Genomic DNA, 27,158 nt, shown 5'->3' with positions numbered 1-27,158 from the left:
CGCTAACATCAGAAAGGGAATGGGTGAAATGAGGGACTAGAATATGGTATATTTTCAGGTTCTTTCCAGCTCAAGACTTTCATGGTCTTTGTCTGTATGGTTGACAAAGATTTGCCTAAGCTTCAATGCTTGAGGAGATATATGCAACATTGTAGATGAATCGGGAATGGGAAAAGATATTCTTCTTCACTTGGAAAATCTTACAGTCTAATTTTGGAGTCAGATTATTCACATCAAAAGATGCATTCCCTCCATCAAACATTTATTGGAAACCTACTTGGCGCCAGAAACCGTGGAAGGTGCACTTGCTATAAGACAGTATTCTGAAACACAGAAGACTTTACAATTAAGGAGAGAAAGAACACACACATGTGGAAGTATTCTGAATTCTTTATGGGATATGACAGAATTATGTACAGTATTACTAACATCTAAAAGTCTAGACGGTCAGTTCAATATAAGATACACTAAATGAAATTTGAATGGCAAGGGATAAACATGTATTTCTTCAGTGCCCACTACATGTAATGTATAATTTTTGGTACTTTACATATACAAATGGATTAATCCTTTTGATAAGCTGTTACTTAAACACCACTTTGCAGAAAATCAAACAGACTCAGAAAACCTATTGCAAGGAGATCAGAGAGCAAGATAATGCCAGGATAAGAATTTGGGCCTGGGTCTCTTGGATCCCCAAAATGGAAATAAAATGAGGGATGCCTATTTTCAGAGGAGTGTGTGGAAAAGTTGGAATTTATCATACATATTGAAAGAGGATTAGGATTTTTAAATTGATCTTTTATTTTAAGATAATTGTAGATTCTTAAGCAGCTGTTAAGAAATAACTAAAATAAATCTCATGTGCCCTCTACCCTGTTTTCCCCAATGGTAACATCTCGCACCCCTAGAGTACAATGTCATGACTAGATATCAACAATGATATAGCCGAAGTCTAGACTATTTCCATCATGACAAGGATGTATCTTGTTGCCATTTCATAGCCACACTCACTCCTCTCTCATCACTCCTCAATCCCAGAAACCACTAATTTTGTCGTTTCAATAATGTTGTATAAATGGAATCATAGACTACATAGTTTTTTAAAATTGGAATTTTTCACTCAACATATTTCTCTGAAGATTCATCCAGATTATTGCATGAACCAAGGTTCGTTCCTTTTCATTGCTGAGGAGTATCCCAAGGTATGGGTGTTATGGCTTAATTACTCACCCATAGAAGATCATCAATATTGTTTCCAAATTTTGGCATTGACAAATAAAACTAAAGATTGATGTATAGGTTTTGTGTTAATATAAGTTTTCATTTCTCTGAGAGAAATACCCGGAAGTGCATTTCTTGGTCACATGATAGTTGCTATTTGGGAACTTGCCAAACTGCTTTCCAGTGTGATTCTATCCTTTACATTCCTTTTAGCAATAGGTGGGTGATCCAGCAGCTCTGCATCCTCCCCAGCGTTGCTGTTGTTGCTATCTCTCATTTAGCCATATGGTAGGTGTGTGGTGATAGCTCACTGTGATTTTAATTTGCATTTCCCTGATAGCTAATATGTTGAACATCTTTTCATGTACTTATTTGCTGGAGACAAATCTCCTTAGTTTTCTTTCATCTGAGAATGTCCTGACATATCATTGTTGATATCTAGTCATGACATTGTTCTCTAGAGGTGCAAGATGTTACCATTGGGGAAAACAGGGTAGAAGGCACATGAGATTTATTTTAGTTATTTCTTACAACTGCTTTTGGGTTGACAATTATTTTACAACTTGGATAATTGTGTGCTACTTCTTTCTGGCTTCCGTGGTTTCTGATGAGCTATTCACTATTATTTGGATTTTTTTTTCCCTATAGGTCAGGTGTGATTTTTTTCTTGATGCTGTCAAGATTATTTTTTCTTAATTTTCCATAAGTTTGACTGATGTGTCTTGATGTGGATATCTTTGAGTTTATGCTGTTTGGGGTTTACTAAGCTTCTGGACTGTAGATTTGACCCTTTTCCTAAATTTGGAAAATTTTCACCCATTATTCCTTTGAGTGCTATTCAGCCCCAAACTATTTCTCCTCTCATACTGGCCTCCAATGGCAAAACCATTTGCTCTTTTATCATCCCACAGGCCCCTACCTCAACCCCTGTTAGCAAAGGCTCTGTTTTTCTTCCAGCCCATTTCCATTCTATCACACAGATTGAATAATTTCTATTGTTCTGTCTTCAAGGTCACTGATTCTTTCCTCTGTCCCCTCCATTCATATACTTTTTAAAATTTTAGTTACTGAGTTTTTCAGTTCTAACTTTTCCATTTGTTTTTTCTTTGTATTTTCTATTTCTCGGCTGAGAATGTCTATTTCTTTACAGAAAATTCCTATTTTTTTCATTTGTTTCAAGGATGTTTGCAATCGCTCATTAAAGCATTTTTATCATGGCCACTTCAAAATCTTTCACAGGTAATTAAAACATCTCTGTCATCTATAGGCGGTCTTCTTTCATTCACTTTTAAGATATTTTGGTTCTTAATATAAGTAATGTTCAATTGTATCCTGGATATTTTGGATAGTATGGGACTCTAGACCTTATCTAAACATTCTGTTTTAGATGACTTCCTTTGACACTGCTCTGAAAGGTGAAGGGGCATCATTGTATTATTACTTCCAGGTGAAGGTGGGAGTCCAGCTTCCCCACTAGACTGCCATTGATATCTGATTGAGGGTGCTCCTTGTTATTGCTGAGTAAGGATGGGAGTTCCAACTACCCACTAGACTTCCCCAGCTGAGACAGGGTAGAGGTGCAAGTACAGGCTCCGTACCTGATTTCCACTGACTCCATCAGGGTCTAGGGGCCTCATTACTGACAGAGGTGAAAGTCCTGGCTCCAATTCAGCCTTCCCTGCCCCCACTTCAGTAGGGAGGATTGGATGCCTCCTTTGTAGACTGGAAAGGCTGGAAGTCTAGGCTCCCTACACAGCTTTGTGAGCGGGGGTTGAGGTGGGGCACCATTGTTTTCTGTGATAGTTGGCTGAATTAGAGCAGTTTTCTGTCTTGCTAAGCTGACCAGTCCCCAGTCCTTCAGCTAGAGAAAGCCATCTTTTGCTGTATTGCTTTGTTTTTTGTTTTTCATCTGGGCCTGTTGGTGTTTACAGGTTGCTGGCTTTTTCAGCTTCAATTCTGGGATATATGCAGCAAAAAGAAAACCTGGAAAACTCACTACCATGTCATTTCTTAAATCTCAAGTTACCTATGTGGTATGCCTCTTCTCTTCAACTTTGAGATTCTTTTTATGTTTGCTTTATATATAATGCTCAGAGTTCTTAGTTGTACTTATTGGGTTAAGCAGGTGAAAGTATGTCCAGTCCACCTTCCCAAACTGCAAAAGGAACAGGATGAAATGTGTGGACAGGTGAGAAGAGAAAAGAACAAACCACAAATAAGAAATACGAAATCAAAATTCCTAAAAATTTGAAACTGAAATGTTGATGATATATTTTTCGGAATAATGCAAGATAAAATAATTAGTTTCTCTTAGGAAATGTTCATTCCAAAAATTTTGGTGTAAAAAATGTAGAAGGAGTGTTTCCCGATGATGGGTTTGCTTTCAAGCAGCAGCCACATTGTGGAAAGAAGCAATGATTCTCTGACTCAAAATGCCAGTTGATTTCCATTCTAAACAAACTTCTCATTCCCAGGTCAAGGGACTTTGATCTTAAATACAGAGTAAAGATCAAATGTATCCTTTAGGCATATGTGTAGATGCATATATTGAGATATATTCATTTATCAAGTGACTTTGTCTCAGAGAATCCACCTCATTACACATTACCAAGAAGAGCCAGTTACTTAAATATTCTGGAGCCTTTTTGTCAGGGCTGCACTTTCCACTTCTCTGACCAATCTGATTTCCAAAATAGAAAGATCACCATCAAACTACTTCTGAAAGAGATTGGGAGGATTAAGAAATAAGTAGGACACCCTCGTCAAGAGAAAATAATACTATTATCAGATTGGTAGACGTTAGTAACAGACAATTTTAAAAAGTTCTCCACCATACCTGGGGATGATCAGTGGTTAAAAAATGTGATGCTTGATATTAAAATACTATTTTTTCCCTAATTCAAACAATATTCTTTGAAAATCCATCCTGTTTCTGGAGTCACTGCTTTGTAAACTCACAAGATGACGATAGACTAAGTTAGCAATGTTACAAACCGATTGTGGCAGCATTTGGTTTCTGGATTTGAACCTCATTAGCTGGGTGGTGTTTGGTAAGTTAAGATGACTTGCTTAACAGTCTGAGTCTGAGGGTGTACCTCTGAGAAACTGGAACTAAATGAGAACGTTAGTAAAAAATTATTTCAACAATGTTTGAGGGGCTGGCCCCACGGCTGAGTGGTTAAAGTTCTGCGTGTTCCAATTTGGCGGCCTGGGTGCACAGGTTTGGATCCCAGATGCAGACCTACTCCACTCACCAGCCACGCTGTGGGAGCATCCACATAGAAAGTAGAGGAATATTGGCACAAATGTTAGCTCAGGGCTAATCTTCCTCAAGCAAAAACAGAGGAGGACTAGCAATGGATGTTAGCTTGGGGTGAATCTTCCTCACACACATAAAAATAAAATAAAATAAAAAATAATGCTTGAGGTTATTTTGTAACCTTGAGCAAGATAAGTTCTCTAAGGCCAAGTTTCCTTTAATATGGGTAAGAATACGTAGATCATAAGGGTGTCAAAATATTAAATGAGATCTTATATTTCAATGGCCCAACACTATATGTGTGATGTTCTCAGTGAATGATAGCTATTATAATCAACATTATATCAAGAAAAATAGGCAAATTACTAGAAAATGTATGTTTAGACCAATAAAACACATATTAAAATGACAGTTTTTGTATTAGCTAGGCAAATATTAAAAATAATAATGTCTACCATTGCCTCTAGAAGTAAAACGAGCATGTTTATACACTGCAGGCGAGTTAGAATGTAAATTGATACAATTTTTCTAATGGACAATTTGGCAATGTGTATAAAAGCTTCTAAAAATAAAAATTATCTTGACCAAGCCATACCATTTCTAGGAATTTACCCAAGCCATTTTTAAATGTCCAAAGATGTATGTGCACATGCATACTTACTGCAATGTGGATTATATAGCTAACAATAAAAATAAACAGATTTTAAAAAATAGGTTATATTTTTAATTAAACTATGGTACAATCACACAATGAGTTTTATGGTTCAACATCCACAAATCAATCAATGTGATACACCACATTAACAAAATGAAAGATAAAATTCATGTAATTATCTCAATAGATGCAGAGAAAGCATTTGACAAAATTTGACATCCATTTATGATAAAAACTCTCAATAAAGTGGGTATGGAAGAAATGTACCTCAATATAATAAAGGCCATATATAACAAGCCCACAGCTAACATCATACTCAAGGATGAAATGCTAAAAGCTTTTCCTCTAAGATCAGGAACAAGACAAGGATGCCGACTCTCACCACTTTTATTCGTCAGTATGGAAGTCTTAGCCAGAGCAATTGGACAGGAAAAATAAATAAAAAGCTTCCAAATTGGAAAGGAAGAAGTAAAACTGTCACTCTGTGCATATGACATGATATTATGTATAGAAAACCCTAAAGACCCCACCAAAAAACTGTTAGAACTAATAAATGAACAATGAATTGTTGCAGGATACAAAATCCATAAACAAAAATATGTTGCAGTTCTATACACTAATAATGAGCTATCAGAAAGAGAAATAGAGAAAACAATCCCATTTACAATTGCACGACAAAGAGTAAAATGCTGAGGAATAAATAAATAACCAAAGAGGTGAAAGACCTATATACTGAAAACTACAAGACATTAAGGAAAGAAATTCAAGAATAGACAAATAACTGGAAAGGTATTCTGTGCTCATGGATTGGAAGAATTAATTTTGTTAAAATGTCCATACAACCCTGTAGAAATCAATCTACAGATTGAATGCAAGCGCTATCAAAATTCCAACGGCATTTTTCACAGAAAGAGAATAAACAATCTTAAGGTTTGTATGCAACCACAAAAGATCCCAAACAGGCAAAGCAATATTGCGAAAAAGAACAAAGCTGGAGGCATCATGCTCCCTGATTTCAAACTCTATTACAAAGCTATAATTAACAAGACAGCATGATACTGGCATAAAAACAGACATATATCAATGGAACAAAGTAGAGGGCCCAGAAATAAACCCAGGCATATATGGTCAATTAAATTAAAACAAAGGATAGGAAAGGGCAGTCTCTTCAATAAATGGTGTTGAGAAAACTGGGCAGCCACACACAAAAGAATGAAACTGAACAACTGTCTTACACCATACACAAAAATTAACTCAAAATGAATTAAAAACTTGAACATAAGACCTGAAACCATAAAGCTCCTAGAAGAAAACGTAGGTGGTAAGCTTCCTGACATAGGTCTTGGCAATAAGTTTTTGAATATTACACCAAAAGAAAAAGCAACAAAAGCAAAAATAAACAAGTGGGCATACATGAAACAAAAAAGTTCTGCACAGCAAAGGGAACCATCAACAAAATAAAAAGGCAAACTACTGAATGGGAGAAAATATTTGCAAATCATATATCTGATGAGAGGTTAACATCCAAAATATATAAAGAACGTATACCACTCAGTAGCAAAAAAAATAACAATCTAATTAAAAAATGGGCAGAAGATCTGAATAGACAATTTTCTGAAGATGACATACAGATGGCCAAAAGGTACATGAAAAAGTGTTCCACATCACTAATCATCAGGGAAATGCAAATCAAAGCCCAGATGAAATATCACCTCACACCTGCTAGCACAGCTATTATCAAAAAGCTAAGAAATAACAAGTGCTGATGAGAATGTGGAGGAAAGAGAACCCTTGTGCACTGTGACTGGGAATGTAAATTGGTGCAGCCACCGTGAAAAGCAGTATGGAAGTTTTTCAAAAAATTTGAAATAGAACTACCATATTATGCAGCAATTCCACTTCTGGGTATTTATCTGAAGAAAGCAAAAACACTAACTCAAAAAGATATATGTACCCCATATTCATTGCAGCAGTATTGACAATAGGTAAGATATTGAAAACAACCTGTGTCCATCAATAGATGAATCAATAAGGAAATTGTGTCAGATATACACACACACACACACAAACATCTATATATATGTACAAATAGAACATATATGCAATGGAATATTATTCAGCCAATAAAAGAATGAATTTTCACCATTTGCAACAACATGGATTGACTTTGAGAGCATTATGCTAAATGAAATAAGTCCGACAGAGAAAGACAAATATCAAATATCGTATGAACTCTTTTATATGTGTAATCTGCAAAAAAAACAAACCAAGCTCATAGATACAGAGAACAGATTGGTGGTTGCCAGAGGCAGAGAATGGAAGAAATGTATGAAGGGGGAAATAAACTGAGTTATTAAAAAAAGTTATGATATGATTTTAAGACCTAAACATAGCCAGTGTACGAAATAAAATAATACCAACAGAGAGTGGTCATTTGTTTTCTTTTCCAAGGAAAAGAGGTAGTTTCTATCCTAATTTAAAATTTAAATGCACATATATATACTCACATACACAACACACACGCACAAACACAGGCTCATTGTATCTATAAGTATCTGTCCAATATTTGTTTTCTTTTGAATAACAACTTCTGTCTGCAGTCATTCAATTGACTATACCATTCAAGTGGACATAGTAAAAGAAACAGCCAATTCATGTCTATATTTGCTTTCAGCTTTCAGAGCTTCGTTAAGAATTTTAAAATCCTAAAATCATGTGTCATAGTACTTGAATGTCTTGTGAGAGATTGTCTTTAGGTGGGTCAAAGGTTTGTATCCTAATTTAAGGAAAACAATTGAGCTGTGTAGATATTAAATAGCTTACTCAAGGCCACATAACCAATAAATGAGTCTCAGAACTTTTTATTAAATCAAACTTAAAAAGTAACACATCAGAGATCCTATACTGCCATGGCTTCCGATGCATCCTGGAAATGAAGATATGAAGACAATATAATATACAGGCTTAAGTGCCTTCCTCTGTTTTTGTCTCTAACTGCTAAATAAGTTTTTATACATGTTGTGCAAGGCTTGATCAAAGATGCTTCCCAGACCTCAGAGCCAAGAAAAAGTAGTACTTATCCTGATGGTTTGATTCCTCTTAGAAAACAAAAGATACAAAAGCCATCATTTTTTTCTTTTTGACTTAACTGCTAGCAAGAGTTGTTTTTAACAGTTCCGTCTTTCTTATTATGGATCTCTCCATATGTCCTTCCTCACCCCAGCATCCCTTACATGACTCATAGAAGAGGTGGCAAGGGATGGCATTGATGCAATCAGGAACAACACAGGAAGAGCTAGTTCTGAGGAGCTTAGGTAATTCATGACACTAAAGCACTCTGCCAGGGGCAATTTTTCCCTTGCAGTATGTAATCTTTTCAAAAAGTCTGTGTGATAACTATTATTATTCTTATTTTCATTATTTCAATCTGTAAACTGAGACTCAGAGAGGCTTAAGGAGTCGACTAGAACACAGTAATCAGTAGTGATGCAGCTGCTTCTGGCTCCAAAATCTATGCATTTTCCATCACACTATGTTCATCTGATATAAAATATTCTGTGTTCTGAGTTCAATCTTTACAGAGTTTTCTATGGAAGAAATCATCAAATACAAATCACTTTCCTCCCAGCCTATATTTTCACTAACATTTCCATTTCCTGAATTGTTCCTACACATTTGTATTCAAGACATCTTCCAGAATTACCTGTTACAAAATAAATAATTTATGATCTCCCACATTTAATGCACTAACACAATTTCCTATGAAGTGCCAATAACTCAATTCCCCGCTCCTGTCTCTAAAGATGATAATTCCTCCTTTATCAACAAGACAGAGGAAACAGAGTTTAAAATCTGTGAAAATCAATTTGTCATTGGTAGTAACAGGAGTGGAAAATAAATGTTTGCACTATTTTACTTGGCATAACTGAGAAGTGAATTAGCTATAATGCAGTGAGTTTACCCTGCCTGTTGCCAGCTGCCAATGGCCGTGTTAATTCCACCAGAGGCTACACGTCGCACATCTTGTATGTCATTGGTCCTGATGATATATTACATCAGACCCAGCAGCTGACTGAATGCTTAATAAGTATTTACTCACAGTAAGATTTGTAATGGGCCAAAGTGGTTTTTCAGTCAAATATTTTGTCTTTATAATATTCAGATAATTCAGATCTAGTGATGAGCCAATATCATTCCATAGTTTTAAAAAGTAACTACAGATGCCTCAGTTATACTTCTTAGAATACTAGATCATTTAATAATTGTTAGATCTGTTTTGGTATGACACTCTTTATCCAATATCTTACCTCTGCTCTTAACTCATAGATCACTCTATCCTTGTTTTGAGATTTCAATCCTTCCTTTACATCTTCTGGTATTTCTTCCATTTCATTTTCATGTTGACCATGAGGAATGTTAAGCTGAAAAAAAAGTAAAATTATAATCACGTGATGCTACAAGGGTCAGTTCCACGATAATCCACACTAGTCTTTCATTTTGCTTTTAGTTATTTTTTTTTCTATGCAGATTCTGGCAAGTTTTGTTGTTGCTATTGTAATTATTGTGGGTGAGCCATTTATATTTATACTTGTAGCCGAAAAACCCTAAGTTGTTAGGAAACAAATCAGAAAATCCCCATAAATCCAATTCGTTATTGAAAATTGGGCAAAACTCAGTTACTTCCACAGACTCCTGGTAACTGACCAAGTGGATTCTAAACTAATCCAATTGACTCTGATCTTTCAGCCTTGAATATTAGTACCACAGTACTCTACTTATGTCTATTTTTTATGAAGCACAATGAGTTTATAGATTCTAGCAGAGACAAACTTGGGCAATGGAACGACAAATCTATATAATGCTAGAGCTGGAAAACTATGTGGAGAACATCTCCAAAAGATGCCAATAAGTTGCCATAGTTTCGAAACTACTGCCAAAAAAATAAACAAACTCTGGTACATCCAGACAATGGAGTATCAGTCAGTGCTAAAAAGAAATAAATTATCAAGCCATGAAAAGACATGGAGGAACCTTAAATGCATAATACTAAATGAAAGAAGTCAATCTGAAAAGGCTACATAGTGTATGATTCCAACAATGTGACATTCCGGAAAGGGCACAACACTATAGAGATAACAAAGAATCAGTGGTTTACAGGGGTTGAGGGAAAGAAGGGATGAATGGGTGGAGCACAGAGGATTTTTAGGGCAGTGAAACTACTCTGTATGACACTCTAGTGGTGGATGCATGTCATTACACATTTGTCTAAACCCATAGAATGTACAACACCAAGAGTGAGCCCCAATGTAAACTATGGACTTCGGGTGATGATGATGTGTCAATGCAGGTCCATCAATTGTAACAAACATACCACTGTGGTGGAGGACCTTGATAATGGGGGAGGCTATACATCAGTGACGGCAGGAGGCATATGGAAAATCTATGTACCTTTCATTTAATTTTGCTGTGAATCTAAAACTGCTCTGAAAAATAAAGTCTATAAAGAGAAACATAGGACAATGCAAAAAATCCTATAAATGCAAACAGTGGTTTTCCTCCAGAGCTGTTCTTATAATTAGAAATTTTCAGCAGAAGCATGAAATTTGATAGATATAGAAAACATGTAGACACATACACCTATGCTATTTTGTTTTATTAACTTATATTTTTCCCTAAAATATGTAGGTAAATGTTTCCAGAATTTATTTTATATAATTTATGTGTAATCTTGCAATAAATTAGAATATAAAAACTAACATTGCACAACCTATTTAAAATTAAAAAATAATATTAATCATAATGTTATTGTTAATAGTAGTATTAAGCATGTGCTAGTCTCCAGGAACTGGACTTGATATACATTTCCCTAGTTAATGCTAACAGTAATCCTACATGTTGATAGGTATTATTATCATTCCTACTTTAAAGAAGAGTAAAATATTTTTCCTAGGCTTAAGCAGCTTTCCCAAATTCACAAAGTTAATAACTGAAGGAAGAAAATTTTAAGAATGTTCTTGCCAAATTCTTTACATGAGTTCTTAATAATAAAGCAAGACTGCATCTATAATTATAAAACCAAAAGCCATGGTAATAATCTTCAGAAAGGCAATAAGATCATAGAAATAGACAACATAGGGAGAATAACAGAAGATACCATAGCCCCAGCATACCGGAAATGGACTACAGTGGAGCTAGGAGCTGATTCGCCAACTACAGAAAGGCTCCATGTTCAGAGTTGGTAACATGGAGGCACACATGGATGGCAAGAATGGAATAGGACCTATGCCACTGAGTTCATTGAAAGCCTGTCTAGGCATGGTTCACCCACTTTCATATAAGTTAAATAGACAGTGCAGTGTGGCATTAATCTGTGGCCAAAATAAAATTTTTAAAAAGTCACTTTGCTAAAGAAAATAACAAATTGCAAGAATAATATGATAACAACAGGTTTTGGTTTGGGTTCACCAAAGCAAAATCCAACTCATTCTGGTAATTGAATACTCCCAGCTTAACTTTGGAAATATTGGTCATGAATTCTCAGGGAACTAGGTCAATCAATAAATCTTTCCATTGTTAACAGAACTTTCAATCGAGCCTACACTGAAAGGAAGCAAGAGGCAGGAAAACAAATTTTCATATACAACAGTGAAGGGAATTCACACCAATTACCAAAAATAATTCATTTTCATTCATCATTGTGAGTGGGAAATTGAGGATCTGTGGACATATGAAGAACCAAAAAATGAAAATAAATGGCTAAGATTAAGAAGCTACATGTTTGATAGAAAACAAACAAACAAAAAGCAGAAAAATGGTACAATTTAAGGTATGAAAGAATGTTATTTCAAAAAAAACACAACTATCTTCAGGAAAAAACGAATATATCTTGCATTCATAAACTAAGGAAAGAGCAGTTTCAAAATTTTAAAGAATAATAAAGGATGATCCTTTGGGAAATTTAAAAAACTGTCTAGTCATTCTTCCTTTAGAAATATTTACTAGAAAAGTTGGAAGACAGCCTTGAATGTCAGAGTGTCCCAAAGCTCAGTCCTGTACCTGCTCTCTGTGTATTCTCTCCTTTGGACAGCTCCTGTGTACACATGGCATTGCCTACTGATCCAAACGCTGATCACCTCCAAAAGTCTAGTTCCATCCTCAGGTTCTCCCCTACACTTTGGACCCATGTTCCAATTTCCTACTTATCACGTCTATAGGCATCCAAATCTTAACACATCGGAAAGACAAAGTAGGCACTTGTTCCTCAAATCTGTTTCTCTGTCAATCTCTGCCGTCTCAATAAACATCCACTCCATCCTTCCATTTGATCAGCCCAAAAATAATGGATTTATTCTTACCCCCCCTTTCTCTGACATGCCACATCCAAACTGAAAACCAAATCAACTCAACTAAGCATTCAAAATACATAGTAAATTCAACCACTTCACACTACCTACACCACTAGTACGTTGATCAAAAACTGCTATGGTCTCTCACTTTTGTTAATTAATAGCTGCCAGACACTCTGTTTCTCCAAGTGGCTCCGTACTCTCTTTCTCCAAACAGCAATTAAATAATGCTCTTTAAAAAGTAATTCAGATCAGCCGACTGTGCTTCAGATCATCTAAACCTTTCCAGTGGCTTCTCAATCTCTTCAGAGTATAAGTCAAAGTCCTTGTTATCTGCTTGGTCCTGTTACCCCTCAGTTCTCATCTCCTACTCTTATCTCTTATTCTACTCCAGCTGCTCTGGCCTGCCCACTGTTCCTACATACTCCAGGAAGGCAAGAGCAAAAGAGGTAATAAAAACAATAAATGAAATATTGTACAGCTGAAGCAAGTCAAACAATATATCAGGAAAAAAATTGATGAAAAGATTAATTACTGATGAACAGAAACAACTATTCTCCCTCTTATAAAAGTTTGAGTTATTTAGATCATTTTAAACTTATACTTTGGTCTCAAAATTACCTTAATTTTGCCACTTACCTCTTCAACTTAATGTTGAGATGAATGGATTTGTAACTAAAATCTATTTAGCAGCTGTAAAGTTGAAAGCTGTGGACATGTAGATACTAAAGATTATTAATTTAGCAGAATTATAAATGTCATCCACAAATGATGTATCACATTAGTTAAATTGAAAGTGCCAGAAATAGGAGGTATCTGATGATGTGAATGAGTCAGCATTAGAAAGCATTTTCCAAGCTCGTGTTCTTTTATTTAATATTTATTTAAGTGTCATCCCTTGTAAGACTTTTTTTCTGAAATTGCACCATAATATAATTCCAAAATTCCTCCTTCCATACCGCAGTATTTGTGAAAGGTTAAACCAGGCAACTTGTCATATCTCTGACTTCAGAAATATCTGCCATAATTTGCTTCTGGAAAATTAGCAACACTATATGTAAATATTTATTCTTCTACATTCAGATTAGTATGGAGTGGAAAATCTTTCTGAAGATGTCTAGAAAATAAAAATATTGTGTAACTTATAAATAAAAGTATTTTCTTATTCAGATAATGTAGGAAAAGAAAAGCTTATTTCAAAAAGGGCACAAAATAGAATCTAACATCCCCTGTTATGTTAATTTTGCCTCACATTTCATCCTTCAAAACAATCGAAAATGACTAAGTGGTTAACACTGATTCCAAAGATCTGGTCCTTGTGAAATATTGTATTGAATATTTATGTTAATATTATTAACAATGCAGCATAATTCAAACTCTCCTGAACACCAAACCTACCGTTTCTCCCATAACTCTCAGCAAATGATCTTGCACTTCCTTCATGGAGAAATAGAAGCTTCGCATAGAAAAGATCTTCAACTTCTCTTAACAAAATCTACAAATCTGCATGCATCTACACAAATCTTTCCTCTTTCCTCTTGTTAAAGAACTTAAATATCCTTCCTACAGTGAAAGGCTAATCATTCCATTTTTTCACAGGATTTGGTAACTTCGGCACTTGGTAAACTCATTCTAAGAATTGTACCACTCCTATGTGTTCAAGATCTCTTGGCTTCTCCCCCATCAACATTTAATTGCTCAATACTTTCCATTTAGGTTGAAGAAGAAGGTGTGAGGGATCAAGGGTAGAATATCTTCCTTTTTTCCAGTCCTGGAGCTTCCATTCCAGCTCTTTGTTGCTTATATTCACCTTTTTCACAGGCTCCTCTCTCACTCATTCCTCAACTGGCTTCTGCTACCTCCATTTCCAGTACTTTCCAATATATTGTCTTTACTTGAATCCTTAGCAGAATTTCACATTGCTGCCAAAGTCCTTGTTCAAACACTCTCTTCATCTGGCTTATGGAAAGAAAGGCCTTCCTGCCCCCATCCTTCCCAACCATTCTGACTTCTGTGCAGTTTCCCCTTCTTTAGCTGGTGCTAATCCTCCAAGCCCTCTTTTGTTTCGTTCAATACACCAATACTTAGGTATGATTCCATTTACCCCCATGGTTTCAGCCATTGTCTCACTGCTCACTGTTCAAATTTCTTTTCTGCACTCATAAATCCAAAATCCTACCAAACATTTCCACCTCAAACTCGACACGTTCAGAACTGAATTCATTGTCTTTTCCCCTCAAGTTTCTCTTCCTCATGATGAATGGTGACCCAATAGGCAAGGTCAGAAATCTATAATTTCTTCTCTCTAACCTCTCTAGCATTCCCACATGTTTACAATACTCAATCACCAAGCATCTCAACTTCTTTCACTTGTATATTTCTCAACTCTCTATATCTCTTCACATCCTCCACCAAGCTTGGGACACCTGATATTTTTTTCTGGATTATCATGACAGACTCATAACAGTTTCCTCATCACCATACCCCCCAAATCCCTTCTTCACACTGAAGTTTGAGTCATTTTTTTCATTATAATCTAATTTCCCCTGGTCAACACACTTCAATAATGGCCCTTCCCATTGCCTTCATGTTTATGCATACACTTATAATTTGACTCATGGAATAAGTCTTGAATATCAATTAGTTCAGAGTATATGACCAAGAATTTAACAGTTAGGCAGGTTCTAGTAGCAATACCGTGTTCCTATGAAAGTTGAGGAATGTAAGAAGGAAATGTGCCCAAACAGAAGACCACTCACATATGGTGGATCCAGGGATAGCTAATAAGGTTAAGACTCCAAATAATCTGAATTAACTCTGAGTGCACAGAGAAGCCTCCAAAATTTCATGCCTTGTATCATAGCTCCAAAAATTTTAGCCAAAATTTTTTAAACTTTCCTTCCTCAACCTTAAAGAATGGTAATAAAGACAGTAAAGAATGTTTAACTATGATAAATGGAAATTTTATTATAATCTTCAAGTCAAAATAAGAACACTAAATACCTTATCTTAGTGATCTTTAAACTATTTTGCTCTCATGCTGATGTTTCCTTTACATTTTTAAAATTTGTCTTAAAATAGTCAGTTACATTCAAAAGATGAAATTTCTGGTGAATTTTAAATGTTGATACTTTAAATAAAATAGTTGTATCACACTTTACTGTATGCAATGATATATAAAAACTATATAAATTTAATATTCACCATCATATATTCAAAAGAATTTATATTTTTAATTTTACTTCTTGAAGTTTTATTTCTATTCCATCTCCTCCAGATCATCATATTCTAACATATGTTTATACTTGAAAATGTCTTTTACTCTGCAATATTCAATAAAATATGGATATAAAATATGTACGTATATATTAAGGCTTAAAGCTCCCAATGTTGAAAAGTTTCTTTTGGATTGAGTTATCCTAACAATTATTACAGGTACACGGTTGCTTAAAAACAAGATAAGATAGCACATACTGTGATAAGTAATTACTAAATATAAACTAATCATTTACTGGAAATGTATTTCTTAATGAGATGGATAGATACATTTTTTCAATTAGTTTGTGTATTCATGGATGAAATTACTTATTGATAGAATAAAACAAGAATTATCATCAGTTTTATTTATTCTTTTTAAAATGTAGACACTGATAAAGTTGATCATACATGTTGATAGAAATGGAAGATGTTTTGTTACAGCACAGTCATTGTTTGTGTTGCCATTTTAATGTCCTTCTAAATATACGGTAAAACCCTATTTTGATCTGATATCAAAATCTATTTTTTACTATCTATAAATTGACCAATCAATTAGATCGTATTCTAGTACCTTTATGAAAAGGAAAAGTAGACACCACCGAATTGTCACAGGTTTTGTGACCCACTGATTAGTTTCTTTCTCAACACCAATATTTCAAAATATCTCTTTGTTTAGTACTCCTGAGTTTTTCCCACTGTGGCAAAACTCCTAAAATAACAATGGGATGGGATCCTTGTCATCTGAGAAGTGGATGGAGGCTAATGTGGGAGAAGAGAACTTGCTTGCAAAGTACTTCCTTATGCAGATCAATTTCTGAAGGCCACATATGGAAGTTGGGAATCTGGAGTTGAAAACCAAACGACTATCCCTGTGGGGAATTGTGGGAAGATGGTAATGATGTGGTGGTAGTAATTATTTCAATGCCTGCAAATCTCTCCATGAAAACAGGCAAAGCTATGAGAATAAAAAAATCAAAAATCTACGGATGTCCACAGCAAAATTATGTCACAAGTTTTCCCTATAAGCCCTGAGATACAGGTCGGTTAAGACAATCCATTCACAGCTTCAAGAACTGTAGCACCTGTTGGAGAAAATTAAAGGGAAGCAACTTGCCCCAAGAACAAGAGAACCTCAAATAGACAACAGACATTCCCTGAAAGTGTGTCAGGTCAATGTGAAAACAATAGATGAAACTGGGGAGTTTTACACAGTCTGATTGGTGAGTGAATGCAAGAGGCCCATAGAAAAGTCCGAAGAACCATAACGAACTGTATCCTATATACTTTAAAAAAAACAGAAAAAATTTCCTCGAAAAACACACCCCACTCTGAGAGGGAAATGCTGAGAATAGAATTCATAGTAAAAGGAACAGTAGCCATAAAAGCAGAGAAAAGAAGGGGTCCAAAGGCAGTTAGGGAACAGAGCCAGGAGTTTTAGAAAAGCACAAGGCCATAATTTAGGGCACTTTACGCAAGTATTAAGAGAAGTGAGCTCCAGAGCAGTGAAGCTAGGAAACATTTCTTGATCCATCCACTTTGTATTATAAGAAAAAGAAACTAAATCCATGTAAGAATGAGCAACAGAAAAGGATTGTAGTTGAATCACATGTAATGTTATTAAAAGAATAAGAGGCCGACTAATGTTCTTACAGACAATGAAAGTATGCTACAGATAATGACAGCATTCTAATACATGCTCACTAGAGAACAAGAAAACAGGAATCACATTTTTCAATTTATCTAAACAAAATTAATAAAATTATAAATAATACGAAACAGCAACACAACCAAGAATTAGAAAGACTGAGAAATGTTATAGTACTGAGGAAAAAATTAAAAATTAAAAATATTCATTTCAGAATAAACTAGAAGGAACACACGACCAAACAAATATAACAGACAATGCCTTAAGAGATAAAGTAAAAAGAAATGACACTAAAAATCCACAGGTAATAAACAAAAAAGATTAAAAAGGATACCATAAACTGTGCAAATAGAGGAACGTGACAAAGAAAAGTCAACATATTTACAAATTGTCCAGTTCTTTCCACTGAAATGGCCCAGAAATAATGACCATCTCCACAGGAATGCACATACCTAAACACAGATTGTGGTCTTGAGATATTTCCCACTATAAGAACCCAGTACTCTTTGAAGAAATGATTTATTCCAGGTCTAAAGAAAGGATAATCCTGGTCTATCTTGTCATACCATAAAGTAAAGGAACTATAAAAGATTAGTAAGATTGCATCAAATGTCCTGAGTAGCCAATATAAAGAAGCTTCTACTCTCTAAATATGGTATCTTATGAACATCAGTAAAGCTCATAACTGCAGTGGATTAAAGCAAATCCAACAAATTTAAATTCATGAATTCACAGTGTTACTGAAAAAAACCTCATTTGATTAACACTGGGGAATGCTAGTGATTTAATTCATTATTTTGTAAATTGGTAAAGAAAGGGAAAATAATCTATCATGTATCCTGACTATATCCAAATGAACAAAGCATTATATGAGAAGAAGTTCCTTTTATTTAGATATTCCAACTAATAAGCAGAAATAATACAGCTAGGATATCACAATTTTGCAGCTTCTAATTAATCAATGGTTCTAGGCAATAAGCACCAAAAAGAGACAGCAAATACCATAAGCTTCCTAATGGAAGAAGACACCATCTAGGAGATAGCCATGAAACTGAACCAAATCATACCTCTTGATCCAACTAGCCTTTAACAGGAAATATAGAGGACAAAGTAACATTTAACCATACCATAGGATGCAATCTATAACATTCAAAATAAAACTTACAGGATAAAAGAACTATTTTTTCAATAAGTGAATTATAAGAAGAAAAAAAGAAGAAAGAGATATAAAGAAAAAATATACATATTAAAACACACCTAAAAAGATATATCCAATTAAAATGTCTAAGCTTTTCAAGAGTCATGCATAAGTAGGATGAAGAAACATTGTACCAGTTGAGGGAGGGTGCACCAATTGCACATTCTATTCAAGAAGTCACACAGGAGGGGACAATTCTGAAAGTTAAATAAGTAAACTGTGAAAATAAAATTTATATTTATTAGAAAATATGAAATCTGAACACTGAATATCTGATATTAGCAAATTATTGTTAATTTTTTAGGTTTGAAAATCTTACTGCTATATACACATATATATATTTTTTTGGCAGATAAACAGATTTTTTCTTCTCTTTTTTGCAGAGAATGATTCACCCTGAGCCAGCATCCGTTACCAATCTTCCTCTTTTATTTTTTCCTCCGCAAAGCCCCAGTGCATGGTTGTATATCCTAGCTGTAAATCCTTCTGGTTCTTCTACGTGAGCTGCCGCCACAGCATGGCAACTGACAGGCGGGTGGTGTGGTTCAATGACCCAGAAAAAATCCCAGGGCCCCTGAAGCAGTGAGAGCGACAAACTTTAACCACTAGACCATCAGGGCTGGCTCAGTACTGCTATATTTAACAAAAAAGAGTCCTTATGTTTTGAGATACCTACAGAAATACTTCCAGATAGTATAATCCAAAGTGGGAATGAGGGTGGATATGGTATGGGTAGAAAAGATTGGCCATAAGAAGATAATTATTAAACATAGCTGATGAAAACATCAAGGTTCCTTAGAATATTATTTCTATTTTTGTATATAGTTGAAATTTTCCATAATAAAAAGTTAAAAAACAGGAAAGAATAACACCCTGGCTTGTAAAATCCATCTCCTATCACTGTGCGTGAGCGTACTTGGAAAGTAGCCCAGTGCAAAGATTTCAGACTTACCTTAAAGTATAAGATCTATTAATTTGTAGTCTTATTTCTGTTAGAAGTTCAGCTATAGAACCTGATCTGTTAAAGACATTATCAATCTTTCATATAGAAACAATGCAATGTACCTGTAATAGGAGGCTGACTTTTCTTGTATATGTGGCTGTGGGAGTGCAGGTGAATATGCGTGGTAGCTCACCCAAGAGTAATATCGTCATAAAATTATAAACCAGAAACATGAAAAATAGCATATCCCTATTGTGTCCATTGGAAATTATTGAAAAGGCTTTTTTGAATACTACTGTTTTGTACTAAACTACCTGACTCTCCCAGTTGCATCAAAGTGCAGGCTCCATATTTGCTGCAATAATCTGAGGTTTCACATTTTGGCTGATAGATGATTTCTGTTCACAAAGTCACTCCAAAGCAGGGGAAAACCAATTAGAGTCCCAAAGACTAATTTATTATTCTTAGCAGATTTATGCACAAGGTAATAAAGGCTATCACAATGGTCAATAAAGGATCAATCATGACCTGTGGAGAACGTTGATCTGAGAAATTTAATTTGTATTTCATCAAAAGTTAACTAGCATGTATTTTGCATAAAGCATTTAATAAGGGAATACAATGGGGTATATTTCTTTAGGTGGGTGTTTATCAATCTATGTAGTATATACTTATAGAGAAGTGTTTGTACAAACTTGTTTGATCAGTAGAAAGGAGTTATTTTGTACAATGATTGACACACAGGGAAATGAATCACTTTCCTATATTCCACTTTCAATCTGGAAATGTTGCTTTTTTTCCCCCCTTAAATTTTGAGTTATCCACTTCTAACAACATCAGATACTAAATTATGATTAAAAAATTGTATTTCTTAGTCACAGTCTCCAAATAAAATTTCCAGCATTTTTCTAAAAGACTAACAGCAGAGTGGTCAAAAGGACACTGGGAAAGGATCGGCTGTGTGGTAGGCCTGGGCCTGCTGAAGCCGTTCTGTGCACTCGGACAATCAGACTCTCAAGCCTCAAGTCACTTTACTTTCCACAAAAGGAGGAAGATGAGATAGCTTTTAGTCTAAGTAACTTTCCAATGTAAATATTACATGAAAGTGAGAGACTGAAACTGATAAGTTAGCAAAAGAAAGAATGATTCACAGCTTAGAAACCATGTAAAAATAAAATGTCACACACAAGAGGGTAAGGACCTTTGTTCTTGTAATTCAGAAAAAAGAAAATATCCTTGATAAAAATATAACATTATTATTTTAAAACAAGTAGTCATAATTTACCAAAACACAAAATTCACAAAATATATGTAAAATATAGTCTAAATAAAAATTGACTGCTTTTTTTAAAAAGTCATTTTATGGGAAGCAAGATGGAAAGTCATACTTCTAGTAAGTGATCGATACTGACTGCTGGCCAAGATGGATGAACAGAGGCAAAGTCTGTCAACCTGAAACCACTAAAAGGCGGAACAAAATAGAGGATATACTGTTGAAAAGACATTGAATTTCAGGCAATCCCTGAGAAATGGGAAACAAGCAAAAACAGCCCTAAAATTGCCCAGCTTCCTGCCTGGAGGTGGTCTTCAGTCCGGAGTAGGGAGGGGAAGCCAGGAGACCCCGGTGGTCTCCCTGAGTTGAGGAGGTGGAGCTGGGAGTGAGAGGGCCGAGGTGGAGGAGACGAGAGCACCAGAGGGGAGAAAATTGAGCCAAGCGAGAGCCCTGGGGGTCTCCAGAGTGCTCACCAACGTGTTGATCAGAGTATGCTCATGAGGAAACTGACCCCCAAAAGAAACAACCACTAGGACTCAAATTAGGCCAGGAATAATAAGTCCTATTCCCAACTGCCAGAGTGGAAAATCCTCATAAGTCCATTAGGAAAAGGACTCAGAATGATTTTGCCTCAACCCTCAGTAGGAAAAATAGCCCCAGACTAAATGCTTCTCTGGTCTCACCTAACAAGGCTTACAATCTTCAAGACACAAAGGATCAAAAAGTTTCCAAGTGACAGAACCAGTCTCAGAACAAAGCTGGAGAATAATGACTAAAATATGAAAATGTGCAGCACCCAAAAAGGTAAAATTCCTAATGACAGGAGGCCAGTCAAAAACTACATGTCATGAGGGGCTGGCTCTGTGGCCTAGTGCTTGAGTTTGGCATGCTCCATGTCGGTGGCCTGGGTTTGCGGGTTTGGATCCCGGACGCAGACCTACACCACTCGTCACCTATGCTGTGGCAGCAACCCACATATAAAATAGAGAAAGATTGGCATAGATGTTAGCTCAGGGCTAATCTTCCTCAAGCAAAAAAAAAAAAAAAAAAAGGAGCTTGAGCTCAGGGCTAATCTTCCTTGCAAAAAAAAAAAAAAAAAAATTAGAAAGCTGGACAGCCACATGCAAAAGAACGAAAGTAGACCATTCCCTTACACCATGCACAAAAATCAACTCAAAATGGGTTAAAGACTTGAATGTAAGACCTGAAATCATGAAGCTTCCAGAAGAAAACATAGGCAGTACACTCTTTGACATCGGTCTGAGCAGCATATTTTCAAGTCCCATGTCTGACCGGGCAAGGGAAACAAAAGAATAAATGAACAAATGGGACTACATCAAACTAAAAAGTCTCTGCACAGCAAAGGAAACCATCAACAAAACGAAAAGACAACCTAACAACTGGGGGGAGATATTTGCAAATCATATATCAGATAAGGGGTTAATATCCAAAATATACAAAGAGCTGATACCACTCAACAACAAAGAAACAACAATTCAATTAGAAAATGGGCAAAAGATCTGAACAGAGATTTCTCCAAAGAAGATATATGGATGGGCCAACAGGCATATGAAAAGCTGCTCAACATCATTAGCTATCAGGAAAATGCAAATCAAAACTACAATGAGGTATCACCTCACTCTGGTCAGAATGGCTATAATTAACAAGACAGGAAACAACAAGTGTTGGAGAGGATGTGGAGAGAAGAGAACCCTTGTTCACTGCTGGTGACAGTGCAAACTGGTGCAGCCACTATGGAAAGCAGTATGGAGTATCCTCAGAAAATTAAGAATAGATCTACCATATGATCCAGCTATTCCACTGCTGGGTATGTATCCAAAGAACTTGAAAACACAAAGGCATAAAGACACCTGCACCCCTATGTTCATTGTGGCATTATACACCATAGCCAAGACTTGGAAGCAACCTAGGTGCCCATCAAGGGACGAATGGATAAAGAAGATGTGGTATTTATACACGATGGACTACTACTCAGCCATAAGAAATGATGACATCCGGTCATCTGTGACAACATGGATGGACCTTGAGGGTATTATGCTGAGTGAAATAAGTCAGAGGGAGAAAGTCAAATACCATATGATCTCACTCATAAGTAGAAGATAAAAACAATGACAAACAAACACATAGCACTGGAGACTGGATTGGTGGTTACCATAGGGGAAGGGGGGAGGAGGGAGGGCAAAAGGGGTGATTAGGCTCACATGTGAGGGGATGCACTATAATTAGTTTTCAGGTGGTGAACATGATGTAATCTACACAGAATTCGAAATATATTATGATGAACATCCGAAAATAAACATATAAATGAAAAAAAAATAAATTAAATGCATAGGTAAGTAAACTTGACCTTATAACCAGAAAAAAAAATTATGTGTCATGCAAACAAATGGGAACACATGACCAATAATGATGAGAGAAGTCAAGCAACTGAAACTGGCTCAGAAATAACACAGATGATAGACTTAGAAGTGACCAAGAGGACCTTGACATTCTCCTCAGCTTGAATAAACTTGAAACAGGCTTATTCGTGATTGCATGCCCTTGACTTTCACTTTTTTAGAGTATTTACTTTGGAAAAAGCAAACTTGTAAATTCTTTCTCTTACATTTTGAGGTATAAATCTTGTCCCAGCCTTCAGCCAGCTCTATAAGGCAGGGATGTCCATCTCTAGGACCTGGCAACCATCTCTGAAATGTGAACGTTGAAGCAGAGAGCACCCCATCACCCAGTCTCTGTGGGAGGGGGCAGCCAACTTCAGTGGTGCAAGTCAGCAAACACTCATGACCTAATCAACTGTAGAGAAGAGGGTTCGAAAACAGAATAATCAAGATTCTCAATGGGTCTCACTGATCAAACCTCCTCTCCCCAAATCCTCCAGTAGCTGTCCATCGGCTCACCCCGGCAGGACTGCAATGGGTTCCAGTTGGCAAACACTGGGACAACTTTGAGCGGCTTAATGTACTGTAATAGGAGTCCCTGACAAAGCAGTGGGGACAAATATTTGAAAAATATCATGAGCAAAAATTTTCCAAATTTAATAAAAAGTATAAACACCCAGATTCAAGAAATTCAACAAACCCTGAGCACAAAGGTATATAAGGAAGATTATATCAACACACATCAAAATCAAATTGCTCAAAGCCAGTAGTGAAGAGAAAGTCTTTTTTTTTCATCACTATGACTATAAAATGTGACTTAAGTGGTCTTTTTGTATTTTTTTCACAGCTTATTGGGATATAACTGACCTATAACACTGTACAATTTTAAGGTGATACAATGTGATGATTTGATACATGTATGTATTGTGAAATGTTTACCACAATAACGTTAGTTACCACATCTTTCACCTCACATAATTACCATTTTGTTTTTGTTGTTGTTATGGTGAGAACATAAAAGCTCTACTCTCATAGCGACTCGAGTATAAAATACAATATTGTTACATATAGTCGCCATGCTGCCTTCCAACGTGGCTGTACCATTTTGCATGCCCACCAGCAATGAATAAGAATTCCTGTTGCTCCACATCCTCACTAGCACTTGGGGCTGTCAGTGTTCTGGATTTTGGCCATTCTAATAGGCGAGTACTGGTGTTTCATCATTGCTTAGTTTGCATTTCCTGTGACAGAGGAGGCAGAGCATCATTTCATATGTCTACTTGCCATCTGTATATCTCCTCTGCTGAGGGGTCTGTTCAGACCTGTGGCCCTTTTTTAAACCCAGTTACTTGTGTTCTTATTGTTGAGCTGTAAGAGTTTTGTATATTTTGGATGACAGTCATTTATCTGATGTGTCCTTTGCAAATAAGTCTGCGGCTTATCTTGACATTCTCTTGACATTGTCTCTGGCAGAGCAGAAGTTTTAATGATGTCCAGCTTATCCATTATTTCACTCATAGATCATACCTTTGATGTTGTGTCTAGAAAGGCATCACCATACCCAAAGTCATCTAGGTTTTCTCCTATTATCTTCTAGGCATTTGATAGTTTCGTGTCTTATATTTAGGTCTATGATCCATTTTGAGTTATTTTTTTGTGAAGAGTTGTAAGGTATGTTTCTAGATTCATCTTTTTGTATGTGGATGTCCAGTTGTTCCAGCAACATTTGTTGAAAAGACTATCTTTGTTCCATTGTGTTGTCTTTGGTCCTTTGTCAAAGATCAGTTGCCTGTATTTGCGTGGGTCTATTTCTGGGCTCTATATTCTGCTCCATTGATCTATTTGTCTATTCTTTCACCAATATCACACTGTCTTGATTATTGTAGATTTATAGTAAGCCTTGAAGTCTGGTGGTGTCAGTCCTTCAATTTGTTCTTTTTATTCAGTATTGTGTTGGCTATTCTGGCTCTTTCTCCTCTCCACATAAACTTCAAAACCAGTTTGTCAACATCCGCAAAACAACTTGCTTGGATTTTGATTGGGATTGCATTGAATCTATAGATCAAGTTGGGAAGAGCTGACATCTTGACAATACTGAGTCTTCCTATGCATGAATAGAAGCATCTTTATGGTATGTTTTTGAATGTGATAGCATTTCAGTTATTGTTTTTAAGCCTTTTCAACTTCACAGGATTTTGTCCTCTAAGTCCACACACAGAGCCTCAAATCCTTTAGCTCACAAAAAACGTGAAATTATAGAACATCAAAGTTCTTGAAGAAAAAAAATGTGTGTTAGATTTTTACTTTTAGATAAATAGGGTTTTTAAAGGATTAGCATGATTTAATTCTTAATTAAATATTGCCTGAAGCTGCATATAATTACTGTAGTATAAAACTCAGAAAAATCAAATACTCATGTTTGAATATATTTTATTGGAGCTATAGTATGTGATTTAGCTTAACCAAGTAAAAAATTAGTGCCAACTTTGGTAATAAAGAAAGAATATCTTACATTTTTGCAAAGCCTTACAAATTGAAATGTTTTTCTTTGTTTTCCAACTTAGTTCTTCTTTATTAAACATGAGATAATGGCCTGCACTTCTGTCAAAACCAGAGTTTTCATATAAGGAAAATAACATTTTTGAATGTTTATCTCTTACTTCAGATGTGCATAAAACAGCTCAATGTTAGTGGTTTTCTTATGGGAAACAGAAAATTATACCTCCTAATATTTTTTTTCTAATGAGGTTTTCATTAAGATAATCAGCACAGTGTTTATAATTTTTATTGAGTTTTGACTGGAATAGCTGGTAGGATAGCAGATTACAGAAACTCTACGCAAAAACTTGTATAAATTGAAAGAAGGCAGTCATGAAATTCCATTTATATGAAGCGTCCAGAATAGGCAACTCTACAGCATGAGATGAGATTAGCGATTACCTAAGTTGTGGGTGTTGGAGGCAAGAGACTAGAGATGGGCGCACGACTCCTTTTTGGACTCAGGAAATGTTCTAAGTGGACTGTGTTTGCACAGCTCTGTGAATATATTAAAAACTACTGAATTGTACTCTTTAAATGGATGAATTATACAGTATGTGAGTTATATCTCAACAAAGTTGTTAAAAATATGTAAAGAGCAAAAATTGTTTTAATCAGAAGAATTACAGCAATTATGTCTTCTAACTTAATTTTAAATCTCAAAGAACTTCTGTGAGGAGCATTCTTCATCAATCTGAAGCACAATATGAGCTTTCACCTCTTAATTTGTGTCATTCGCACCCCTGTCTTAGGGAGAAGCAAAAAGCCTACTCACTCGCTTCTCTGTGTATTTCATAATTTAATATTAAGAATGTGGTTCAAAGTGAATTTGAGAATTTCACACTTCCCAAACTCCCTCTTTCTCTGTCGATATTAAAATGGCACTTATACTTATGATTTAAGTTTAATTAAATGCATATGATGCTGTTTACTTTTTATGTAAATAAGTTACTCTTGGAAACACTCTGTCTTATAGGATTTTTCGCTAATTTGGTGACTCGAAATCTGTTAATACATTCTTACTCACCCCTAACATATGGCACTCCGAAATCTTTAGAGATTGGAGCCTAACCTGCACAAATCTTTCCTACAAGCAAATAGCTGACAAAACTACTTTTCTTCTTTGGGACTTTGTGCCTTTTAGTGTAAACAATTCAATATCTGGAATCAGCAAAAAACGTTTATATAGCCAAAAAAAAAGTCAGAACAACAGAAAATAGGCCAAAAGTAAGGAGTCCTAATCCTCTAGCAACTACCCTTCCCTTGTCCTAGGACGTTCACATCCACCTCTGTTAAGTCCATCTGCAAGTATCTACTGATCACTTCTCACTGAGAGTCAGACACTGGGTGAGTGGAGGAGCCCCGAGGTGTCTCCATCCTCATGGTGATCACTGTCTAGGGGAGGAGACAGAAGGAAACC

At 35.8% G+C, this 27,158-nt stretch overlaps 1 protein-coding gene across 4 annotated transcripts in view; it reads right to left on the bottom strand.

The window, feature by feature from the left end:
* The window catches only part of CCDC102B (coiled-coil domain containing 102B), a 281,402-nt gene that overhangs the window by 186,449 nt on the left and 67,795 nt on the right, over positions 1-27,158 (bottom strand). For all 4 annotated transcript variants that reach the window (XR_011542096.1, XR_011542095.1, XM_070627845.1 and 1 more), the window contains exon 5: positions 9,446-9,559. Coding sequence is in view for 2 of the 4 variants with exons in the window: in XM_070627845.1 (XP_070483946.1) it covers positions 9,446-9,559 (114 nt within the window). In the remaining 2 variants the exon portion in view is untranslated. The remainder of the gene's footprint in view (positions 1-9,445; positions 9,560-27,158) is intronic.

The sequence above is a fragment of the Equus przewalskii genome, chromosome 7 (genome assembly GCF_037783145.1).
Source record: "Equus przewalskii isolate Varuska chromosome 7, EquPr2, whole genome shotgun sequence".
Lineage (NCBI taxonomy): Eukaryota > Metazoa > Chordata > Mammalia > Perissodactyla > Equidae > Equus > Equus przewalskii.
This window is presented reverse-complemented; position numbering and strand designations above follow the sequence as displayed.